The sequence below is a fragment of the Rhinoraja longicauda genome, chromosome 12 (assembly GCF_053455715.1).
Source record: "Rhinoraja longicauda isolate Sanriku21f chromosome 12, sRhiLon1.1, whole genome shotgun sequence".
Classification (NCBI taxonomy): domain Eukaryota; kingdom Metazoa; phylum Chordata; class Chondrichthyes; order Rajiformes; family Arhynchobatidae; genus Rhinoraja; species Rhinoraja longicauda.
In genome coordinates this window covers 35,004,067-35,027,192 of record NC_135964.1, presented here as the reverse complement: position 1 = coordinate 35,027,192, position 23,126 = coordinate 35,004,067, and the positions used below count along the sequence as shown (strand labels likewise).

The window sequence follows — 23,126 nt, the reverse complement described above, 5'->3', positions numbered from 1 at the left end:
TACAGTTCTACGCAATCAAGGGTGATCCTGTTACTTTAAAGTAATTACTCTAAAAGTATCTTGGCATCAATTCAAGCATAAGCAAACAACTTTCCTGATTATCATTTACCACGCTCCCTAAGCTGAATAATAATTATTCCGTACTAAATACCATCTAGAAAAAGCATTGAGAGAAGTTATTCTGGTTGAGGGACCGTATCAATCACTCAGTATTGGTTTGTTTGCGATACCACCGGGTGGCGCCGTCAGCGATGACAACCTCGCCAACAGTCTGTTTTTTCGTCTTTTTTGTTATTTTTAGTATGTTTTAAATGTTTATGTTAATGTTCTCTGGTTTGTTTTATGTGGGGGGTGGGGGAGGGGATCGGGGGAAACTGTTTTTCAATCTCTTACCTTGCCGGCGATACGATTGTTTTCCGGATCGTATTTCAGGTCGCTCGGCGGCCTAACATCATGGAGCTGGAGGCCTTGCGCGGGACTGACTTTGAGCCCCACCGCGGGGCTATAGACTTACCATCAGAGTGCGCGATCCCTTGCCTGGGATCGACGCTCCAACTGCGGCCTGCGGACTTTAACATCGAGGAGCCCGCAGTCTTCGGTAGAGACCGAGGTCGGGTGCTCCAAATCACAGAAGGTTTTCCATCAGCCCCCACCGGGGTCTGATGGCCTGGCGGGGGGGAGCTGAGATTCCCCCCCGATGCAGGAGCTTGACAGCCCCAACGCGAGGGCCCAAACGCTGCCGGCTACGGGAGTAAGATCGTCTCCTCAACGGAAGGCTCCAGGTCCCCGACTGCGGGAGAACAAAGAAGGCAAGAAATTTGACTTTTTTTTGCCTTCCATCACAGTGAGGAATGTAGAGGAGTCGCTGTGGTGGATGTTTATGTTAAAATGTATTTTGTGTATTCTGTTGCTTTTTATTGGTATGACTGTATGGCAAATGAAACTCCTCGTATGTTACAAAACATACTTGGCTAATAAAGTTTGATTATGATTGTGATGTTGTTTGTGCTGGCTGAGTCATAGATGGCATACCATACATGTTTATGTTTGAAAAAGTAACTAACAGGAAAGCAAGAAACCTTCTTGACTCTCCTGTCGTTAGTGCTCATTTAAAATGTCCATTGTAGGAGTGACGAACACATAGTTTATGTTAAAAAAAAAGAGGAATCGCCTGCCTTTGCACTGAAAATACCTTTGATTGCATTGTGAGTGGCACATCCATTAGTCTGCTATTACCATGGAAATGCTGAATCCTAGAGACAATGGTATGGCAAACAACTAGGTTACAGATTGTGATGTAATACAGTGTAGGAAGGGACTGCAGATGCTGATTTAAACCGAAGGTAGACACAAAATGCTGGAGTAACTAAGCGGGTCCGGCAGTATCTCTGAAGAGAAGGAATGGGTGAGGTTTCGGGTTAAGACCCTTCTTCAGACTAGTCAAGGGAAAGAGAAACGAGAGATATTGACAGTGATGTAGAGAGATATAGAACAAATGAATGATAGATATGCAAAAAAGCAATGATGTTAAAGGAAACAGACCATTGCTAGCGGCTATGTGAGAACGGGAACCTGGTGGGGGAAGGGGTGGAGAGAGAGAGGGAGTGTAGAGGTTACTTGAAGTTGGAGAAATCAATATTCATATCATTGGGTTGTAAGCTGCTCAGACGAAATATGAGAAGCTGTTCCTCCAATTTGCGATTAGCCTCACTCTGACAATGGAGGAGGCCTAGGACAGAAAGGTCAGTGTGGGAATGGGAAGGGAACAGAGAGATCAGGTAGGTTCAGGCAGACTGAGCGAAGGTGTTCAATGAAACGATCACCCAGTCTATGTTTAGTCTCGCCGATGTACAAGACTCCACATCTTGAACAATGGATACAGTAGATGAGGTTGGAGGAGGTGCAAGTCAACTTCTGCCTAACCTGAAAGGATTGTCAGGGTCCCTGGACAGAGTCGAGTTAGGAGGTATAGGGACAGGTGTTGCATCTCCTGCGGTTGCAGGGGAAGGTACTTGGGGATGGGGTGGTTTGGGTGGGAAGGGATGAGTTAACCAGGAGTTGCGGAGGGAACGATCGCTGCAGAAGGTGGAAAAGGGTGGAGATGGGAAGTGTAACTCGTGGTGGGATCCCGTTGGAGGTGGCCAAAATGTCTGAGGATTATATGTTGTATGCGATGGCTAATGGGGTGAAAGGTAAGGACTTGGGGGACTGTCCCTGTTGTCTCTAAGGGAGGGGGAGCAAGGGCAGAGCTGCAGGGTACCGAGGAGACACTTGTGAGGGCCTCATCAATGATCGAAGAGAAGAATCCCCATTCCCTAAAGAATGACGACATCTTGGATATCCTGGTACGGAACACCTTATCTTGGGGGCAGTGCAGTGTAGACAGAAGAATTGGGGGTATGGGATAGTCTTTGCAGGAAGCAGGGTGGGAAGAAGTGTAGTTGAGATAGCATGGGAGTCAGTGGGTTTGTAATAGATGTCAGTCGATAGTCTATCACCTGTGATGGAGACGGTGAGATCAAGAAAGGGGAGGGAGGTGTCGGGGATGGTCCAAGTGAATTTGAGTTCAGGATGGAAATTGGTGGTGAAGTTAATAAAGTCCATGAGTTCTGCATGGGTGCACCACCGTTGCAGTCGTCAATGTAATGGAAATAGAGTTCAGGGATAGGGCCACTGAACGCCTGGAACAAAGATTGTCCAACGTACCCTACAAAGAGGCAGGTTTAGCTATGCCTTTGATTTGGAGGAAGTGGGAAGAGTCGAAGGAGAAGGGTGAGGACCAGCTCTGCTAGGTTGAGGAGAATGTTAGTACAGTTTTGCTGCTGGTGACTCAGCTTCTTACAGTTGAGTTTTGAATTGTTCTGAATCTATCCCTAACAGCACTGTTATTTACGCACAACATGATAGGAGGTGGAATTGCATTTCCACAAGGGCCGTGAAATAATAATTTGAAGTTAAATAATTAAAAAAATAATTTAAGTTCTTGTACTGCTAATTTCTCAAGCCTTCAGTGTGATCTGGTTAAGGAGATAACAGTTGAATAGCGTGTTTACTTCGATTACAGATGAATGTTTCCTCTGTGGCATTGTTTCCATCCTGCATTTACAGAAATTTGAAGAGTAAAGATGACCTGAAAGAAAATCTGCTATATTAAAGTATGGCTTGTTATTTTTATCAGCCCCTACCTCCCCATGGGATATTTGAGGGAGCTTGCCAATTTAGTTTTAGTTTAATTTGTCTTTGATCATGGGCTGTTTTGTCCAGTGATCTCGTGATCATTCCAACACTGAGTTAAGCTTGCCCATCTGTTTTCAGTCTTTAGTTATTAGATTTGTTTTGGATTCATATCATGACACACAGTATTGCCAAAATAAAGTTTTAAAGTAAAGGCTGGAACTGGGTTTTGGATTCCACTGAGCTTTGTGAAAGGTTTTGCGAGAGTAGTGATATTATGCCTCTTTGTGACGTAATCTCAACTGGGAGTAGTATTAAATAAAATGCTTGCAGCAAGGAATCAAATAAACCCAATGCATTTGAATAAAGGAAGGACGCTCAGACATACCTAAAAGCTTCAATTTCAAAAATAAGAATTCATTTATGTCATAGATGGACATAGAATCAAAAAATCTAGAAGCTCTGTACTGAAACACTACTCTTCCAGCATCCCTTCTGTAACCAGTTTTATTATTATGTGTTATTTAGTGGAAGGGCAGTGCGGAAAGTGGATTGGATAATGTTTGGAGAGCAGGTGGGAATTACAGTTGTAAAAGTAGATTTTATTCCATTTGGAACTCCATCACTGCTGCAAAATATTTCTTGGTTACTGCTAATGGCTTTTTCTGCATTCATTGCTTTTAAAGTCCTTTCGAGCAAATCTCTTTTCAGCGAACTTGGAGAAAATCTAGTATTACCATAGTAATATATGATGACACAACAAATCTCTGATCTCTGATCTTTGATCCAAACTCCAAAATTCAGACTACTGGATTATTTTTAGTAAAACTGATGCAAGTCTTAATGTGCACAACGGTAGAATTACTCACCATGAAGTTTGAGTTAGTAATGTATACTTTTCTTTCCAACTCTCAATTGTAATTGGTCTTTAAATGTGTAAAATTTTGTGCAGTCGACAAATTGTGTAAGATCTAAAGATCATCTATATACAACAACGTAAAGAATAATTTTGTGTTCCCTTTACTCAATATGTTTCCAATTTCAGGATTTAGACTGTGGAACAATTTTGGTTCTACTAATTTTGAGGAAGGAAACGATCTGCCATGACTAATTTCCAGGAAAAACGAAATTGCTTCTGAACTGAGCAGCTTGCTAAGCTATTTCAGCGAGCTGGAGGTCATACACACACATTTTGAGGCCAGACAGTGTAGGGACAGCAGATTTCCTTCCCTGAAGGACTTTAGTGAACCAGATGCTTTTTTCAACTAAATCTTATAGTTTAAGGTCACAATTAAAATGCTAATGCATTGTTTGTAACTGAGATTAATGCGCATTGCCATGGAGTTGCAGAATTGGAATAGTGTCATTTATTTTTCAACTGACTTCCAATATTGTAAGTGAAGGGGGAAGCAGATTTTAATTAACATAATATACATTCATATCCCTTTCAAGGCAGCTGTTGATGAGCATAAATTTATGGAGGATCATGGAGCATGAGGGTAAACAAAAGGAAAAATTAATATTTAAAATTAAAATGGATAAAATATTTTGTGTTGTACTTTTAAACAGAACACTTTTTATGTAGAGACATTTTATCTTTACATAAAACTGTCACAATAGTACTTTTATGCTTATCCATTAAAATCATATAGTAAGTATAGTGCCTATTATGGAATTTAGTCTCACAAACCAGGAATAAATCCCTGAAGGGAATTTTCTGATCCAATCCAAGAAAATAACGTCAGAGTGGTATAATTAATCTCTCTGTATAGAGCATAAGAAAACAATGTGCATCTGTTAGTATTCAAATTTCTCAATGGTTCTTGCTGGAAACTGAGTTGGATGAGGCTATGCTCTGAATCAAAGTGCTCTAGTGAAGGGCTGATATGTTTCACTGCTTCATTACCCTTGGTGTGCCTGTCCCTAGAGTCATTGTTGCAGATGTCAAATCAGCTGGCCAGAGTAAACTCGTGGAAATCAAATGACCCCGTACGGAGTCCCCAGCCACATCATCAGAAATGCCTGGACCTATGGGAGAAGTATTTACAGACATCTTTAACCTCTTCCTCGTCCATTTTGAAATTTCTATCTTCTTTAAGAAGACCACTATCATCCTGTTGCCAAAGAAAAGTAAGGGAGTGTGTCTTAATGACTACACTCCAGTGGCTCTGGCATCCACCTTCGTGAAGTGTTTCAAGGGGCTAATCATTGACTTCAGGAAACGAGGTGGTGTATACAACCTAGTCAGCATCAATGATGCCGAGTGTAGTTGGTCGAGAGCTTCAAGTTCCGAGCCATAAATATCACCAACAATTTGTCCTGGACCAACATTCATGACCAAGAAATCACTCCAATGCCTCTACTTTCTGAGAAGACTAATAGGTTCAGCATGTCTCCAGTGACTCTTGCCAACTTCTGAAGATGCACTGTGGAAATCATTCTATAAGGATGCATCGTAGCTTGGTTTGGGAAGAGCTCTGCTCTAGACCACAAGGAATTTCAGAGACTTGTCGATATAGCCCAGTCCATCACACAAAACAACCTTTTCCTTCCTCCACCCCCAAGCCCTTTCCCACTATTGATTCTATCTACACTTCAAGCTGCCTCAGGAAAGCAGCCAACATAATCAAAGGACCATTTACAACCCAGTAATTCCCTCTATTCCCTTCTCCAGTCTGGCAAAAGTTTGAGAGCATGTACTACCAGACCTGGGAACAGCTTCTTCCCACTGGTATCGGAGTACAGAACCTAAGATTGTAGTTCGATTGCCACTTAACTCATTGAGGCCTTTAAACTCATATCTGCAAAGGATAGCATGCAAACAAGGTTTTTCACTGTATCATGGTATACTTGTCAATAATAAACCAATACCAATGCTAATACATTCATAACAAGCTCAAGGCCTTAATCCAAGATGAGTGACTGACGATTCAATTTACAGATTTGTGTTTTGAGTCCCTGCCCCAGCAGTGCCCTAATGCAGTTTGTCAACCCATACAATGAAAGATATTTCAAAACAACTTAAATAATGTAAAAATAAACATATTAAGCTGTGATAAAATAATTTAAAGTATATATATAGAGATTAAAAAATCGAAACCAAAAGCTACTTGTTAAGTCATTTTTAATTAAGGGTAGTTATCTCATTCAAATGAATAGGGCTATATTACATGACCACATCTGGCTGACATAAAGTTAAGTCAGAGACTAAACTTGTGGCTCCATGAAGCAGGTTGTTGCTGAAGGCTTCAGGGCTCACTGTTGTGAATATTAGATCAGACGCACGAACATCTGACATCCAGCTCATTTCCTGTTAGTGTGCTGTGGTGTGCAGGTCATGAGAGTGATGGAGCTGTACAGGACGGAAACAAGCCCTTCAACCTAGCTTGTCAATGCCAACTAAGTTGCCCATTGCCTGCATTGATTGTTTTCACTCCCAACACTTCCTTTTCTTATATTTGCCCAAATATATTTTAAAAGTCATAACTGTATCCGCATAAATAGCTTCCTCTGGCAGCTCATTCTAGAATCTAAGCGCCATCTCCCTTGGATGTCGCTCTGATCCCTATCATTGGCTGACTGACCAGGAAAAGCCAATTCCCAGCATTATTGGTAGCAACCAAATCCAATTAGCTGATATCGGTTGGCCACTTGAACCATGTCAGCCTACTCCCTATAAAACCTAGCCAGAGGGGAGAAGATGAGAGAATAAGCGGGAGAGAAAGAAGGAAGAGAGAGGAAGGGTCAAATTGGGGCACCTCCCTCCTAGCTGTCATGGAAAACTGAGCCACTGAAACAAACCCGAGACCACCAGTGCCACTGTATGGTCAAGATTGGGAAGAAACTCTAGACACCCGGCACCTCAGTTGAGGCTAAGACTGAGTGGCGGTGGAAAGCCTGAGATGCTAGAAACTCTTCTGGCACGCAGACAACAAGGGACCACACAAAGACTGGCGCCAGGATAATCCGGAGACCACCAGCGTCGCCTTTCAAGCCAAAGCTGAGCCACCAGGATAAAACCTAAGATACCAGCGCCTCCTCTTGAGGCAAGGGTGAACTGCAGGAAGAAGCCTGAGATCACCATGGCTCTTCGTAGACCATGTTTTAGCTGGGACAAGCGCGCAAACTTAATCATATCCTTCCTATAGCTGGGTGACCAGAACTGGACACTGATCCTCAAGTGCTATGACCTATACAGCTGCATCATGATGTCCTCACTTTGTTTGTACTCAATGCACTTCCCAATAAGGCAAATGAGTCAAATGCCTTCTTCGCCACACTTTACACCGACTCGCCACTTTTAGGGAACCATGCATCTGTACTGCCAGATCTCTCTGATTTGCAACTTTCTCCAGGCCTCCAGCATTTACTGTGTAAATTCTCCCTTGTTAACACACCAATGGGCAACGCCTCATTCTTGTCAGAGTTAAATTCCATTTGCCATTCCTTGGCCCACCTTCTCAACTGATGTAGATTTTGTCATCAACTTGGGTAATCCTCCTCACAGTCTGCTATACTACCTATTTTATTATCATCTCCAAATTTACTAACAATGTTAACTTTGCTGTCATCCAAATCGTTAATGTGTATAACAAACTGCAGTGGACCCAGCAATGACCACAAGGCACACTGTTGGTCACAGACCTCCAATCATAAAACCAACCTTCTACTTTTGACTCACAAAATGCTGGAGTAACTCAGCAGGTCAGGCAGCATCTCAGGAGAGAAGGAATGGGTGACGTTTCGGGTCGAGACCCTTAAGAATAGTTATTATGTTTGAATACAAACTATTGGGCTGGACATGATATATTCTATCTGCCTATTTGTGTAATATTTAAGTAAATGTTAGTGCCAAAAATTGCTAAGGGAAAAATAAACTAAATGTGGTACAAGTATCTTTGGCCTTATTGCCAAAGATCGTCATTGATACCAATCAATGCCATTGCACTCTAGGAAGTTATTTTTGGCTTTGAATGACCTCTTACTGGTCAATTCATGGGAAACGTTAGTGAATTGAGTAAGCAAGTTAACAGACTGTTAGGGTGTCTATTAGACTGTTAGGGTGTCAGTTAGTTCATTGTGAGTTGGAATGGTTTTGAAGTATGAAGTTAGTGAATTGAGTAAGCAAGTTAACAGACTGTTAGGGTGACTATTAGACTGTTAGGGTGTCAGTTAGTTCATTGTGAGTTGGAATGGTTTTGAAGTATGAATAAGATTGGTCTCCCAGTGAGTCTGCAGTCAAAAGAAGCCACACTTTAAATGTAGTCAATTGAATGCTCAAGTGTCAGATGATTAATTTACAGTTTGTAAATCAAAAGGACTATTCAACCGCGTGAAAGCTATTTTGCTATACAAGAGCTGGAAAGGCGTTCTAACATTGGTTTCACCAGTATGAAACTTATTGTTTTATGGTTTTGCTTTCCCAGATTCTAAGTATAATAAGAGTGCAAACAAAAATTCATTGCCCTAGCCATAGGCTAAATATTGTATATTTTCTATTATCGTATTTTATGATTCCAGATTTTAGAGTGCGCGGGCCTTTGGAAAGGGACACTTTTTGATGCCATCCACCTTGACAGGCAGGCAGATAGGTTGGATATGAAGGTTTGCAGTCAGAAGAGATAGTGAGCCTGGTGTGTAAGATGGGGAAGGAGAAGGCATGAGGAATTGTTGGAGAAGGTAAAGACATGTTTGGTTCATTATTAGGAGAGTAGAGTTTAGAATTGAGAGATTAATTTTGCTGAAAGAGGGTAGGTTTGAGAAGGGGTGGTTGGCCAAATGATTTTAACATTGATGATACAAGTCTGTAAAATAGTTTTTTTTGGGTGGAAAGAACAGGGAGAAAGATTTTCAGGAGGTGGATTCTGGGTTAAGAAAGCCGATGGTTATCTTTGTGTTTTTGTAAGATCCTGTATTAGTGGGTAGTTTTAGTGGGTCGAGAATGTAGACCTGATAGCATTTTTAAGGTGTCTGGCCAGATTTGCTGCTCTGGTCAGATTCGATGCCCATTGGGTAAATAGTTTGTGCACCAAATGTACTTAAATTACTGAAGAACAGAGCATGCAGAGATATGCTTATGATGGGAAATAGTAAAGGCTTTGCTGGGTCATGTGTATTAATGAGTGGACTAGGTTACTCATTCATCATTTTTTCTAGTGGCTGACCTGGAAGGAAGTGATTTTGAAAGGATGTAAGAGGATGCGAGTATGAATTCAAGGAAGTGATAGAAGTAGGGGTTTTAACTACCCTAATGTTATCTACTACATACGGACATGAAGAATGCAGAACATGCAGGAGCAATAGCAGTGGAAAACCATTTTGTGGTAGTTACAATTTAGTTTGCTAAGATATAATTTAACAAAGGTGCACTGGAAGTAGTGAGCATTTTTGAGAATTCAGTGCATGTTTTCTTCCTCTTCAGAACTGATGTAGAATGATTAAGATTAAGGCATGCCTCACTAAATTTTACATTTGGAATGACCAGCTCAGATAGTGACACTGAAGCTAAATTAGGGGGCTAGATAGAAACGGGATCTACAGATAGTGAGACGCCAACACATGACGGGAAAAAGATTACATAGACAGCAGCTAACCAGAGGCAAATTTGCACGCAGTTCACTGGATATCAAGAAGTTTACATGGTGGAATAAACCAAAAAACGGAAAGCTTACGCCAATGACAGCTGAACAATGCAGAAATTCCAGATAAGTACAGAAATTGCAGGAGTGAAATTCAAAAGAAAAGGCAAAAAAGATAATTTTTGAAAATAATATTTCAAACATTTTTAAAGGGGAAGAAGATAACAAAAGTAAATGTGGAGCATATTGACAGCTAACCTAGGCAGAAGGACTGATTGTAAATTAATACTTTGTGTACCTCATCATAAAACAAAGATTCTGCAGGCATTGTAATTGAGAACAAATTTTGAAATATTGGAAATAATTCTCCAAATTTGAGGAAGGATATTCTTGCTATTGAGGGCGTGCAACGTAGGTTTACTAGGTTAATTCCCGGAATGGCAAGACTGTCAGAGGTTGAAAGACTGGAGCGATTAGGCTTGTATACACTGGAATTTAGAAGGATGAGAAGGGATCTTATCGAAACGTATAAGATTATTAAGGGGTTGGACACGTTAGAGGCAGGAAACATGTTCCCAATGTTGGGGGAGTCCAGAACAAGGGACCACAGTTTAAGAATAAGGGGTAGGCCATTTAGAACGGAGATGAGGAAAAACTTTTTCAGTCAGAGAGTTGTGAATCTGTGGAATTCTCTGCCTCAGAAGGCAGTGGAGGCCAATTCTCTGAATGCATTCAAGAGAGAGCTAGATAGAGCTCTTAAGGATAGTGGAGTCAGGGGGTATGGGGAGAAGGCAGGAACGGGGTACTGATTGAGAATGATCAGCCATGATCACATTGAATGGCAGTGCTGGGCCGAATGGCCTACTCCTGCACCTACTGTCTATTGTCTAGGAGAGGAAACATCAAAGAGTATAATTAAGTGGTTAAATCACCAGGCTGGAGAAATTGTGTTCCTCACTGTTAAAGAAAAGCAAGAGCGGAAACAGTGGAGGCTCTGACCATAATTTTCCATTCCTCTTTGGTTAAAGGCATAGTGCTAGAAGTATATAGGCTGCAACATTTCTGCCTCGATTTTCATTCCTACTTTACCATTTTTTGGACATGTTAATTATTTACATGATCTTGGATTTCAATAAAAAAACTTCTTGTAATCCACTCTTCCCAAATACACTTGGGTACATGTCAATTAATAGTGATAACATTGATTTTTAATACAACTGAATGTTTTAACACCAATAGTTGATTCTGTTCTGGAAAAGTTTAAAGTACTTTTCAATGTATGCTGGATTCTAATCTTTGTACTTTGTTCATGGCATTTTGGAAAACAATCTCTCTAAGTTTGAATGTAGCTAGCTAGAATTGGGAGAAGGGAGTTTGTGTATGTGGGGTGGGGGGGGGGGGGGGGGTGTTGGGGTTGGTTAGATGGAGAGATGAAGAAGCGAAGGATCCTCACTGAGTGGCTCATAACTGTGAGTTTTAAAGCCATTTGGTTTAATGTAAACTGCCTTTCCATCATTTAATGTTTTTCATTTATGTTTCAGTTGACAATGTATTTTGTATTATTTTTAAGGTTGAGGAAGGTTGGTGGGAAGGTGTCCTCAATGGCAAAACTGGAATGTTTCCCTCGAATTTTATCAAGCAACTTCCAGAAGAACCAGAGGAAGTGGTCAACACTCAAGAGGATACCACATCAAAAGCAAGTATGTTCAGAAAAAAAGAGAGAATGCAGCAAAGGTTCACCAGATTGTTTTGTTGGTTTGCTGGGTTTGTGATACAGGGACATCTTCCACTAGATTGACCTTCATTCTCTGCAGTTTAGAAGAATGGGAAGTGACCAAACTGAATTGTGCAGTGGAAGAAAGAAAAGCTCTGACCAAAGCCTGTTGCTCCCATCCATGATGCTTTGATTACTATTTTACGAGCAATGCAGCATGGCTGACAAAGCTAGAGCAATGTAGCCAGCTAGAATTAGGAGAAGGGAGTTTGTGTATGTGGGGTGTGAGTGGGGGGGGGGGCGGGTGTTTGGGTTGGTTAGATGGAGAGATGAGGAAGCGAAGGATCTTCACTGAGTGGCTCATAACAAAGATCTTCCAGGAAGCAATTTTCTTATGTAGACATCAACTGATCACCTGTTTGTGACTGCTTTTGACATGTCTTTGTTTTTCCTAGTGCACCAATGCATAATGGCAGGTAGAGGCTGCTGACTTTACTGCCCCATTCCGCTTTGGTGTCCATAGAGAAATATTTCTAGTATGTTTGTGTTTAGAAAACCTGGTTTTGGACTGCACCATGTTGGCAAGAGCAAAATGAGTCTGGGCTACCTAATTAGCAGGAATAGATTAGTGGATGAAGTGATTCCTTTTTGGGGGACTAATGTATTTTTTTACAAATATTAGTGCAGGGCCTATTCTTCTGTAGGCTTCAGTGATAATGTTGTTGATACATATTTGGTGTTGTACCGCTTTATGTCCTCAAATGAAAGTGTTGCCTGCATGCTGCAGCTAGGTGATTGAAGTTTGAGTGTCTGGTTCTGGAGTGGAAAAAGTTTCTCATTCTTCCCGTGAATTTGCTCCGCTAATCAGTGGTTAACAATGGGTAACAAATGCTGGCCTTGCCAGTGATGCCTGCATCCTGCAAATGGAAAGTAACTCTTTTTCATCTGCAAGCTTCCTCATTGAAGTCCTCACCTGAATATTCCTTGTCTGTGACCTTGGCCTCCAGTTAGCTGGCACTTTCCTATCCTTTTAGCTGCCTGTGTCTCACTCGTGTTTGGCTGCCTTCCATCTGCCCCTCATTTAATCTCTACAATGTCTATATCTGACCTTTTGGCCTCTAATGGCAAATCAATTGATTGGTTGAACAGTGATGCAGCAAAAATAAAACCAATGTCTGGATTTGTTTTGCCATTTTGTAAGGAGAAAATATATGGCTAGGATTCCAGAAGCCCAGGAATGGATGGTGAATGGTGTGGCAGAGGTGGGAGTAATGGCATATGCTTACATCATCTGTAAATTGTTGATCAGAAGAGGTAACGAGATGAAGGGAGGTGGGAAGCAAGAGGAGAATTGGTATGTGGATTCTGTCAATGGTCTAATTTCTGGTGCTCCTTGGCTACTCTTGTTGGTTCAGCAGTAAACAGGATGCACTCTTCAAGTGACCCATTGGGAGTAGGACTTTGACATGGTGTATGTCTGCTGCGGTTTCTCAGATTGTGGAGGGAATCTGATGCCCTAAATTACAATGTTCCATGAAAATATGAGGTTCAGCATGTGGATGTGGATGTTTTATCCGAGTAAAAAAGAGCCTCAATTAAATTCCCTGCCTTATTGAAATGTACTTTGTTTTAAGACGTTAAGGACAGAGGAAGTCCTGAACACGATATTACAGATGCAACTAGTGGAACAGTGGAAGGATCAAATGGTGCGATAGCAACTGAAATTCAGCCAAAAAAGATTAAAGGATTTGGGTTTGGAGACATTTTTAAGGATAAACCTATCAAACTAAGGCCAAGATCCATGGAAATTGAGCTTGATAACAGCACTATTGATAAGGTAAAACCTCTATTTCTTATATTATTCAACAAACCTACACATTGTAACTGAATTCAATGTATTTTGTGAAAAAAAAATTGGGTGCTGCTACTTGCTATAAAAGTTTATTTTTGTGAGTTGAAGTTACGCCTGAGATAGGTGGATCTGATTGTACAAAAGTTAAAAGACATGGTTTGCTGAAAAACATTTTAAGATGCCCCAAGAATGATAAATACATGATCTAAATTAAGCTTCTTTTCTTGAAATGAGAGAAAAGATAGGTCAATTTTGCTTGAGTGTATTTGTCAGACGAATTTCACCTTAAACTATCTTCTATCAGAAGCTGATTGTTCATTGTCTTTCTATTATTTTATTCATTTATTGTTTTGATACACTAGTATTTGTTTATATTTCTATGGAAATGTTTTTTTGCCTTTTCTGTGTATGGTTATTGCAGAATCTGTTGGTCTTTGCTGACCAGAATATGCTGTGTGGAATATTTTGTGTGGTTGTTAAATGTTTCTCAGTGATGTGTAGGCGTTGTTGGCCCTTCAGTATTTGTGTTCACATCTGCACTGTGTCTCGTGATGAAGAAAATTAAACAATGAATGCCTATTCGGCAATACCCCATGAGAGCTGAGAAACCAACAAATGTTACATTTCTTTTCAACTGAGGAGCCTTAATTGAAGGTTCTGGACTCTGTTTTTTAAAAGATTTCATTTCAAATTATGAACTTTTATCTAAAGCATGTGTATTCAATCAGCTACGCAACTAGAACTTGCATTCGTAAAATCTGGTATGAAAGTAAAGTATTGCATGACCTTCAAATAAAGAAGTATTATTTTGAATAAATGTTTATGTTTTTGCTGGAAATTAGTTTGGTCTTGTATATGTAAATGTGCAGGGCGTTTCATACTTTTGGTAACCATGTCTCTCCATGCTTAAATGTAGATAATTAGTTTGTTATCTGTCTGAGTGACCTAAGCATCTGGTGAATATTGGCTACAGCCTTAAATTGCTTGCGCTACTGATGCTTTCATGGCAGTTTTAGTTCGTTGTCTCCAAAAGTGTCGAAGGATGTTGACACTTTTTCACAAAGGATGTTGGTATATCCATAGGAGACATGAGACTTCAAATGCTGGAATCTTAAGCAAAAAACAAAAGACTGGAGGAACTCAGTGGGTCAGGCTGCCTCTGTGGAGAGAATGGACAAATGATGTTATGGGTTGGACTCTACTTCAGACTGTTGGAATAGGGGGCAGAGAGCTGGAAAAGAGGTGAGATGGGGGCAAAGCCTGGCAAGTGATAGGTGGGGGGGACATGGGGGGGGGGGTTCCCACACTGGAGATTTTATTAAACAAGCACCTCCTGGTTTAAACATGAGAGACATGGCTTTAAAAAACATTAAATGTCTTCCATATTTACACAAACAAACTTTTACATATGCAAGTTACAGCTGTGTAGTGTCAACTTCTTTACATCGGCGAAACCAAACAAAGGCTCGGTGATCGTTTCGCTCAACACCTTCGCTCAGTCCACCTTAACCAACCTGATCTCCCGGTGGCTGAGCACTTCAACTCCCCCTCCCACTCTCAGTCTGTCCTTTCTGTCAGACATTTTGCCCAACATTTCCACCTCCATAGTCATCCTGCTCCTTTCTCCTCCTCTGTATATTCATCTCCCATCTCCAAGTTCCATATTTCCATTTTATCCCCTTTCTTTCCATATCCCGCCATCACCTTTTACCCGTTTTCCTCCCTCTGGCTTTACACTCCATTCCTTTCCCTATTGGACGCCCTTTTGTCTCCTTTTCACCACTACCCTTTGTCACTTACTCCACCCATCTGCCAACCAACCACCAACCTCATCTGTATCTACCTTTCACTTTCCAAGCTTTGCCCCATCCTCTTGTTCATCAGTCTGAAGAAGGGTCTCAGACCCAAAAGGTCCTGTCCATTCCCCTTACAAATGCTGACTGACCTGCTGTTCCTTTAGCCTTTTGTTTTTTGCTTGATATATGCACAGTTTTGCGAATGCCTGACATGCAAGTGAGTCTGTGACAGCATTTGTTGATTTTAGTTTGTGCAAAAAAATTCTGAAATTATTTGCACTTTGTAATTAGTTTAATGAATTCTGCATCTCTCTTTCAAATTAAGAGTGAGAATATTGAAAACAAAAAGAAGTTGGTGAGCTTCAAGTTCCCAGTTAGATAGCTTGGGAAAGGATGGGTTAGAGTATGTAACGAGTCTTGCTCATATTGAGCAGAACAGCCGGCATGCAAAACAACATGTTGAGCACAGTGGAACATAAATGCACCAGAAAAACATGGTATTAATATTAATTCAAAATCGAGAAAGAGAAAGGGCTATTGCAGGCTTTCCAGTAGAGATAGGAGTCACTTTTTTCAAAATCCTGTTCCAGAGAGGGAACAATGCATGAGGCGTTTGAGAATAATATACAACTCTTAGGCAGAGCCAATTTAGTGAGTGGAAAGTAACTGAGAAGTTAAGAAAAGCTTGACTTTGAAGATAAAGCCGAGGTTCTTGAAACCATTTTTAGCAATAGGGAATTTCACTTGAAGTAAATCATGAGTGTTCATAGACGATGAAGACAACCAGAAAATTAGGATAAGCAAAAGTAAGAGTTTAAAATTGACTACAAGAAATGAACAGACTTTATCTTTGAAGTACTAAAGTGTCTAATATTTCATTTTCTTATTCTCTTTTGATTTATTATCACTAACATTGCATTGTACATTTGGATAGCTTTTATATAAGCATATTCTTTTCTAGAATTGTTACTGGGATTATTTTACAAGGATGATAGTGGCCATATTTCCAAATTTTCACTTCTTAAACTAGTTATATCTGCATAAACCAACGGTATTGGCAAAGTTAATATGAAAAGTCAAGAAATCATATGCATAAGTAATATAACCATTTACATTCACATTATTTGCAGTTTTTTTATATTGGTTCCTGAATTGCAGCAGCCAAAGTTACCATGCCAATAAACTGGTAACAAACCCAAATCGAAATGACAGGATTTGAATGGTTATTGGTTTAGGGCAGTGCTTCTTAAACTCATTCATCCTGGAGTCTTTATCACAAAAGTTCATTCACCCGCGACAAAATTTTCTGATTTTTTTTTTGTGGTAATTTTCGTCTTATTCTCCCTTGTGTATCATTTTATATATATCAAGGATTCACCCTTCATGCACCCCTCTAGTTTCATTCATCCTTGGGTGAACCATTCACCAGTTAAAAAGCACTGGTTTAGGGAATGATTGTAATTTTACAAAAATGCTCTGATATATTGGCCACTTTTTAAAAAAAAGTCTCTTTCCTGTTGATAATTTAACATCCTTAGAAACTTACCAATGTGAAATTATTAAATGGTTCAGCATAGTTTGTTTATTGCACTTTTAGTGATTATATATATCTGGTTGGTTATTCCTTCTTGCTTTTGGCAATAAAACTACTTTTAGCTCTAGTAATTAAACTGTGGCAGCTTATTCTGAAAACATCAATGACTATGTTTCAAAGCAATAAAGAAATAGACATTTTATTATGCTGCTTGAATACTGGTTAATGGATGTTTCTGCACTTCATTGCAAATGAATATTAGGTCATAAGGTCATAAGTGAGAGACATAGAATTCAGCCATTCGGCCCATCAAGTCTACTCCGTCATTCAATCATGGTCGATCTATCTCTTCCTCCTAACCTCATTCTCCTGCTTTCTCCCCATAACCTCTGACACCTGTACTAATCAAGAATCTATCTATCTCTGCCTTAAAAATATCCACTGACTTGACCTCCACAGCCTTCTGTGGCAAAAAAATCCACAGATTCACCACCCTCTGACTAAAGAAATTCACCACCCTCTGACTAAAGAAATTTCTCCTCTTCTCCTTCCTAAAAGAACATCCTTTAATTCTGAGGCTATGACCTCTAGTTCTCTCCCACTAGTGGAAAGACATCCTCTCCACATCCACTCTATCCAAGCCTTTCACCATTCAGTATGTTTCAATGACGTCCCCACTCATTCTTCTAAACTGCATCGAGTACAGGCCCAGTGCCGACAAATGCTCATCATAGGTTAACCTACTCATTCCTGGGATCATTCTTGTAAACTTCCTGTGGACCCTCTCCAGAGCCAGCACATCTGGAGCACAGCCAGAATATCATTGGAAGCTTGAATTTTAAGCTAATGAATGTGATTTTAATATTCAAACTCCCATTGAAGTTTTCAGCGTTATGGAAGTTTTTAGTTGCAATAAATAACAAGCAAAAAATGGAATAACATTAAAATGTTAATGTATTTGTATATATCAAACTGATTGGACTGAGTAACCCATTTAACGTAAAATAGTTTAAGTAACTCATTTAACTTAAAAGAGAAGGCCCATCGGAAATTGGAGGAACAGCACCTCATATTTCGCTTGGGCAGCTTGCAGCCCAGCGGTATGAACATTGACTTCTCCAACTTTAGATAGTTCCTCTGTCCCTCTCCTCCCCTCCCCCTTCCCAGTTCTCCCTCTATCTTCCTGTCTCCACCTATATCCTTCCTTTGTCCCGCCCCCTGACATCAGTCTGAAGAAGGGTCTCGACCCGAAACGTCACCCATTCCTTCTCTCCTGAGATGCTGCCTGACCTGCTGAGTTACTCTAGCATTTTGTGAATAAATACCTTCGATTTGTACCAGCATCTGCAGTTATTTTCCTACACTAACTTAAAACTCCAATTTAACTTAAAAGATTTTCCTAATGTTGCAGAACCAATAACCTGTTGTTGTGTAAATTGAATTTCGTGTCCAGTATCACTTCGATTGTCAAAATCATGAGCAGATTATGACATTGACTTTGTTCGATTTGTCAATTAATTTATTAAAGACATTTGACATTCTCTTTCATAAATGTCATCATTGCAACTGTGAAAGGACTGTGAAAGGACTCCTGCATTCAGAAATGTAATTACCAAAAGCAAATCTTCATCAATCAGATCAAGAAATTATTTTCATCTTGGATCAAGGGACACCAGCTGTGATTTTAATTTAACTGAATTTAAAAAAGCAATGATATTGGATTTTCAGTATGATTTAAGGGGCACGGTGGTGCAACGGTAGAGTTGTTGCTTTACAGCGCTTGCAGTGCCGGAGACCCGGGTTCGATCTTGACGATGGGTGCTGTCTGCACGGAGTTTGTACGTTCTCACCGTGACCACGTGTGTTTTCTTCAAGACAATCTGTTTCCTCCCACACTCCAAAGACAGCACAGGTTTGTAGGTTAATTGGCTTGATATAAGTGTAAATTGTCCCTGGTGTGTGTAAGATATTGTTAGTGTGCGGGGATTGCTGGTTGGTGTGGACTCGGTGGGCCGAAGGGCCTGTTTCCGTGCTGTAGCTCTTAACTAAACTAAATTTAGTATTTTGTTTATGATGCCAGGAGTTGAATACCATCAAATTAAATAAAACCATGTTACTCTAAATCCAGCATGGACCAATTTAACAAAAATATTCACATTATAAACCTGTGATACATTGTGTGATAACTTATTTTAATTGTATATAATAATATAGATAAAGGGTGATTAGTAAAAAATAAATCTCCATTAGTTAGATCTGGTTGTCGTTCCTTTATTTCTCCTTGCATAGCTATGTTTTTCTTTTCTTTTTCCCTCCTGTCTTAACATTATTCTCTTTTGATATTTTCACATTCCCTCTCCTGTTTTACATCCCACTGCCTCTACCATATTCCTTCATTTTCCTCTCACTCTGAACCACTTTGCATTGCTCTCCCCTATCCAACACCATGCTCTCTGTTGTCAATTACCTGTGCAAGATTATTTTCGCACATGCACACTCCCTTGCTTGCCCAGGTTGTCCTCCTCTGCACCCCTTCCATGCCAACAGCCACCTTCATAGACACCATCCTCAATAGTCAATAGTCAATGTCAATAGTCAATTTCCAATCCGGATTCCGCTCCAACCACTGTACTGAAACTGCGCTCCTCAAAATCACAAACGACATTCTCCTCTCCTCCGACGCTGGCAACCTCAACATCCTCATCCTACTTGACCTCAGCGCCGCCTTTGACACCATAAATCACTCCATTCTCCTCACCCGACTTGAAACCTCCTTTAACATCACCGGCACAGCCCTATCCTGGTTCAAATCTTACCTCTCTGACAGACACCAGTTCATCGCCATTAACAACTGTAAATCCCCCACCGCTCCCCTCCCCCAAGGTGTCCCCCAAGGCTCAGTCCTTGGCCCCCTCCTCTTCATCCTCTACCTGTTCCCCCTTGGTCAATTAATCCGCCGTCATGGTCTCAACTTCCACTGCTTCGCCGATGATATCCAGCTCCTCATCTCCACCAAGTCAATCTCCCCCACCACACACTCTACACTGACAAACTGCATCACTGAAATAAAATCTTGGCTTCAATCAAATTTCCTCAAACTCAATTGCAACAAATCTGAAATCATCATCATTGGTCCAGAAACGCTCACCAAATCCACCCAAAACTTCATCCTCAACATTGATGGTCTCCCAGTATCCACCTCCCCTCACATCCGGAATCTTGGAATCATCTTTGATCAAACCCTCTCCTTCGACAAACACATCAAACACATCACAAAGACAGCCTTCTTCCACCTCAAAAACATTGCCCGTCTCCGTCCATGCCTTTCCTCCACAGCTGCAGAAACCCTCATCCACGCCTTCATCACCTCCCGTCTGGACTACTGCAACAGCCTCCTCTATGGCGCACCCTCAAAAATCATCAGTAAACTTCAATACATTCAAAACTCCGCTGCCCGTCTACTCACCCACACCCCGATCCGTGACCATATCACCCCCGTCCTTTACAAACTCCACTGGCTCCCCATCCCCCAGAGAATCCAGTACAAAATCCTCCTCATGACCTACAAAGCCCTCCATAACCTGGCCCCATCCTACCTGACCGACCTCCTCCACAGGCACACTCCCACCTGCACCCTCCGCTCTGCTGCTGCTAATCTCCTATCTCCCCACATCCGGACCAAACTCAGATCCTGGGGGGACAGGGCTTTCTCCATCGCTGCTCCCACCCTATGGAACTCACTACCTCAAACCGTCAGAGACTCCTCCACACTCACCACATTCAAAACATCACTGAAGTCTCACCTATTCAGTACTGCCTTCAACCACTGAAGGTCACCCCACCCTCTGTCTTCTTTCTCTGTTCGTTTACTTATTTATCTATTTATTCACTTCCCTATGTTCTCTAAATCCCTGTAAAGCGTCTTTGAGTATATGAAAAGCGCTATATAAATGTAATGTATTATTATTATTATAATGTATTTCTCACATACACATAAATGTGCAGTGAAATGAAAAATTACCCACAGTCCAACAATAAGACCAATAAAAATAAAAACAACAAAAAAACACAAAAGACAAACGGACTGCAGGCAAGCCGCAGCTGCTAGGGCAGCGCACATGTCCTTCTCTTCCCCTTACCAATTCCTACAAGTTTGCTATCCTCATTCCCCTTTTTTTTGCCTGTCAAAACCTTCATTTCCCTGCCGATGTTCCTTGCTGGGCGGCACGGACTTGGTGGGCCGAAAAGGCCTGTTTCCGGCTGTGTATATATGATGATGATGATGATGATGCCGCACCCTCTGCACCAAACCCGCTATTCATGCCTTTCTGCACCACATTACCATACACAACCTTGCCTTCAACTGCCCTGCTTCCCTTATGCACACCACAATCTCTTCCCACAATGTATAAAGGGAAATGGGCAATTAAAGATGTGGGCAGCGTAGGTTCACTAGGTTGATTCCCGGAATGGCGGGACTGTCGTATGTTGAAAGGCTGGAGCAATTAGGCTTGTATACACTGGAATTTAGAAGGATGAGGGGGGATCTTATTGAAACATATAAGATAATTAGGGGATTGGACACATTAGAGGCAGGAAACATGTTCCCAATGTTGGGGGAGTCCAGAACAAGGGGCCACAGTTTAAGAATAAGGGGTAGGCCATTTAGAACGGAGATGAGGAAGAACTTTTTCAGTCAGAGAGTGGTGAAGGTGTGGAATTCTCTGCCTCAGAAGGCAGTGGAGGCCAGTTCGTTGGATGCTTTCAAGAGAGAGCTGGATAGAGCTCTTAAGGATAGCGGAGTGAGGGGGTATGGGGAGAAGGCAGGAACGGGGTACTGATTGAGAGTGATCAGCCATGATCGCATTGAATGGCGGTGCTGGCTCGAAGGGCTGAATGGCGTACTCCTGCACCTATTGTCTATTGTCTATTGCCTCTTAGATCAATTGCCATCCACAGTTTCCATTGTCAAGCAAGGTGTCGAGTCTGACAGACATCGTATGGTGACTGTCTATTTGTGTGATTTAATAATTTCCTTGTGTACCGTACTTCATTTTCCTTTTCCACTTTAGTCAAGTGCAAGTTTGAATTCCAAAAAATATTTAATATTTATTTTCAGTGTTCTTTCAATTGACGCCTTTCAGTGCTTTTATTATGATATTCTGGGAATTTGAAAATATTCAATTTTACTTTAATCTTTACTACTGTTCAGATTTTTTTCCAAAAGCAAATTGATTAAAGGGTATCCAGATTGCACAAAATGAAAGACAAGATATTGAAAAATAATAATTACAATGCATGGTTTTGTTTCGGGAGCTCTATTCAGCCTCTATTTTTAAGCTCCTTAAGATTCCTTTTGTTCTATCCATATTCGTACTTTTTTGAAGAACTGTTGTTACCATTGAAGTTTAAAGCTATTGCAAAAACCTTTTAATTTACAAGAACAAGTCCACCCATGTATATTATGTAAACAGAAATGCTCTAGTTTGTACTTGTCAGCAGCCACAGTCTTCGCCGCAGTGGAAACATTCTGATGATGTGCATTTTTTCATGATGCCTATATATAGTTTAGATTGCCTATATATAGTTTAGATTGTCTATTAAGGAAGCAATTTGGAATTTGAATCCTTTTTTTCAGATGGGTTAGGAACTGCTAGATAAGAATATTTTGCAATTATATGCCCTAAAACTATAGTTAGGCTTTATGCAGCGTACTTTTACTTTAATTACAATTTATGTCACTTTATTAAAAAGACGAGGCTTATGTGCAACTTTGTTACTCCAAAATATGGTGATTGACTATGAAATGAATGTACCACTATGACATTTTTGCTAGTTTGGGTGATAAATCAGACTAACCCTTCCCACTGCCAAAAATATTCAAGACCTATCTGGTTTCAGAATGAGACAGGCGAGTGAAGTTTTACACTTAAGCAACTTATGACCGAGAAGTGGGTGATCTTTCACTTAGTCACAAGACAGTACATTGCTGTTATGAAGGTAATCGTAATGAATGTCTAATGTCTTAATTATTTGATCTCTATCTTCTGTAGTTACCTTGTATGAACTAGATTTGAGTTCCTCATATCTTTGGTCACAGCATTCGGGTCAGTAATGGGGAAGATGAGCTGAGCCAGAATGTAATGAATGTTTTGTCTAACAACGTTTCATTTGATTACTGTTTCCCAGTCATGCTTTGGTTCTAGTTACCGGCACTCCTTTTGCTTTAATTCAAAATTTTGAACTGGTTGTTGTTATTATTTACAACATTATTAGATTAAATCATCAAATAATGCAGTCTTTAATTGCAATTAAGTTTTCTCTTTCCTTCAATCCTAGTACGTCAGCAATAGATCAATCTTTTGATCTTTCCAACCCTTCATTTGTGTAGTATGTTAGTGACTGGTTTTAAGCAATTGAAAATGTGTTGACTGCGTTTTAGCGAGATTAAAGTTATTTTAATTACTGTATGGCTGAA

General features: G+C 40.6%; 1 protein-coding gene across 3 annotated transcripts in view; it reads left to right on the top strand.

The window, feature by feature from the left end:
- Window positions 1-23,126, top strand: part of sh3kbp1 (SH3-domain kinase binding protein 1) — a 144,563-nt gene that overhangs the window by 68,434 nt on the left and 53,003 nt on the right. For all 3 annotated transcript variants that reach the window (XM_078409464.1, XM_078409465.1, XM_078409463.1), the window contains exons 5-6: window positions 11,323-11,452; window positions 13,101-13,303. In XM_078409464.1, coding sequence (XP_078265590.1) covers window positions 11,323-11,452; window positions 13,101-13,303 — 333 coding nt within the window. The remainder of the gene's footprint in view (window positions 1-11,322; window positions 11,453-13,100; window positions 13,304-23,126) is intronic.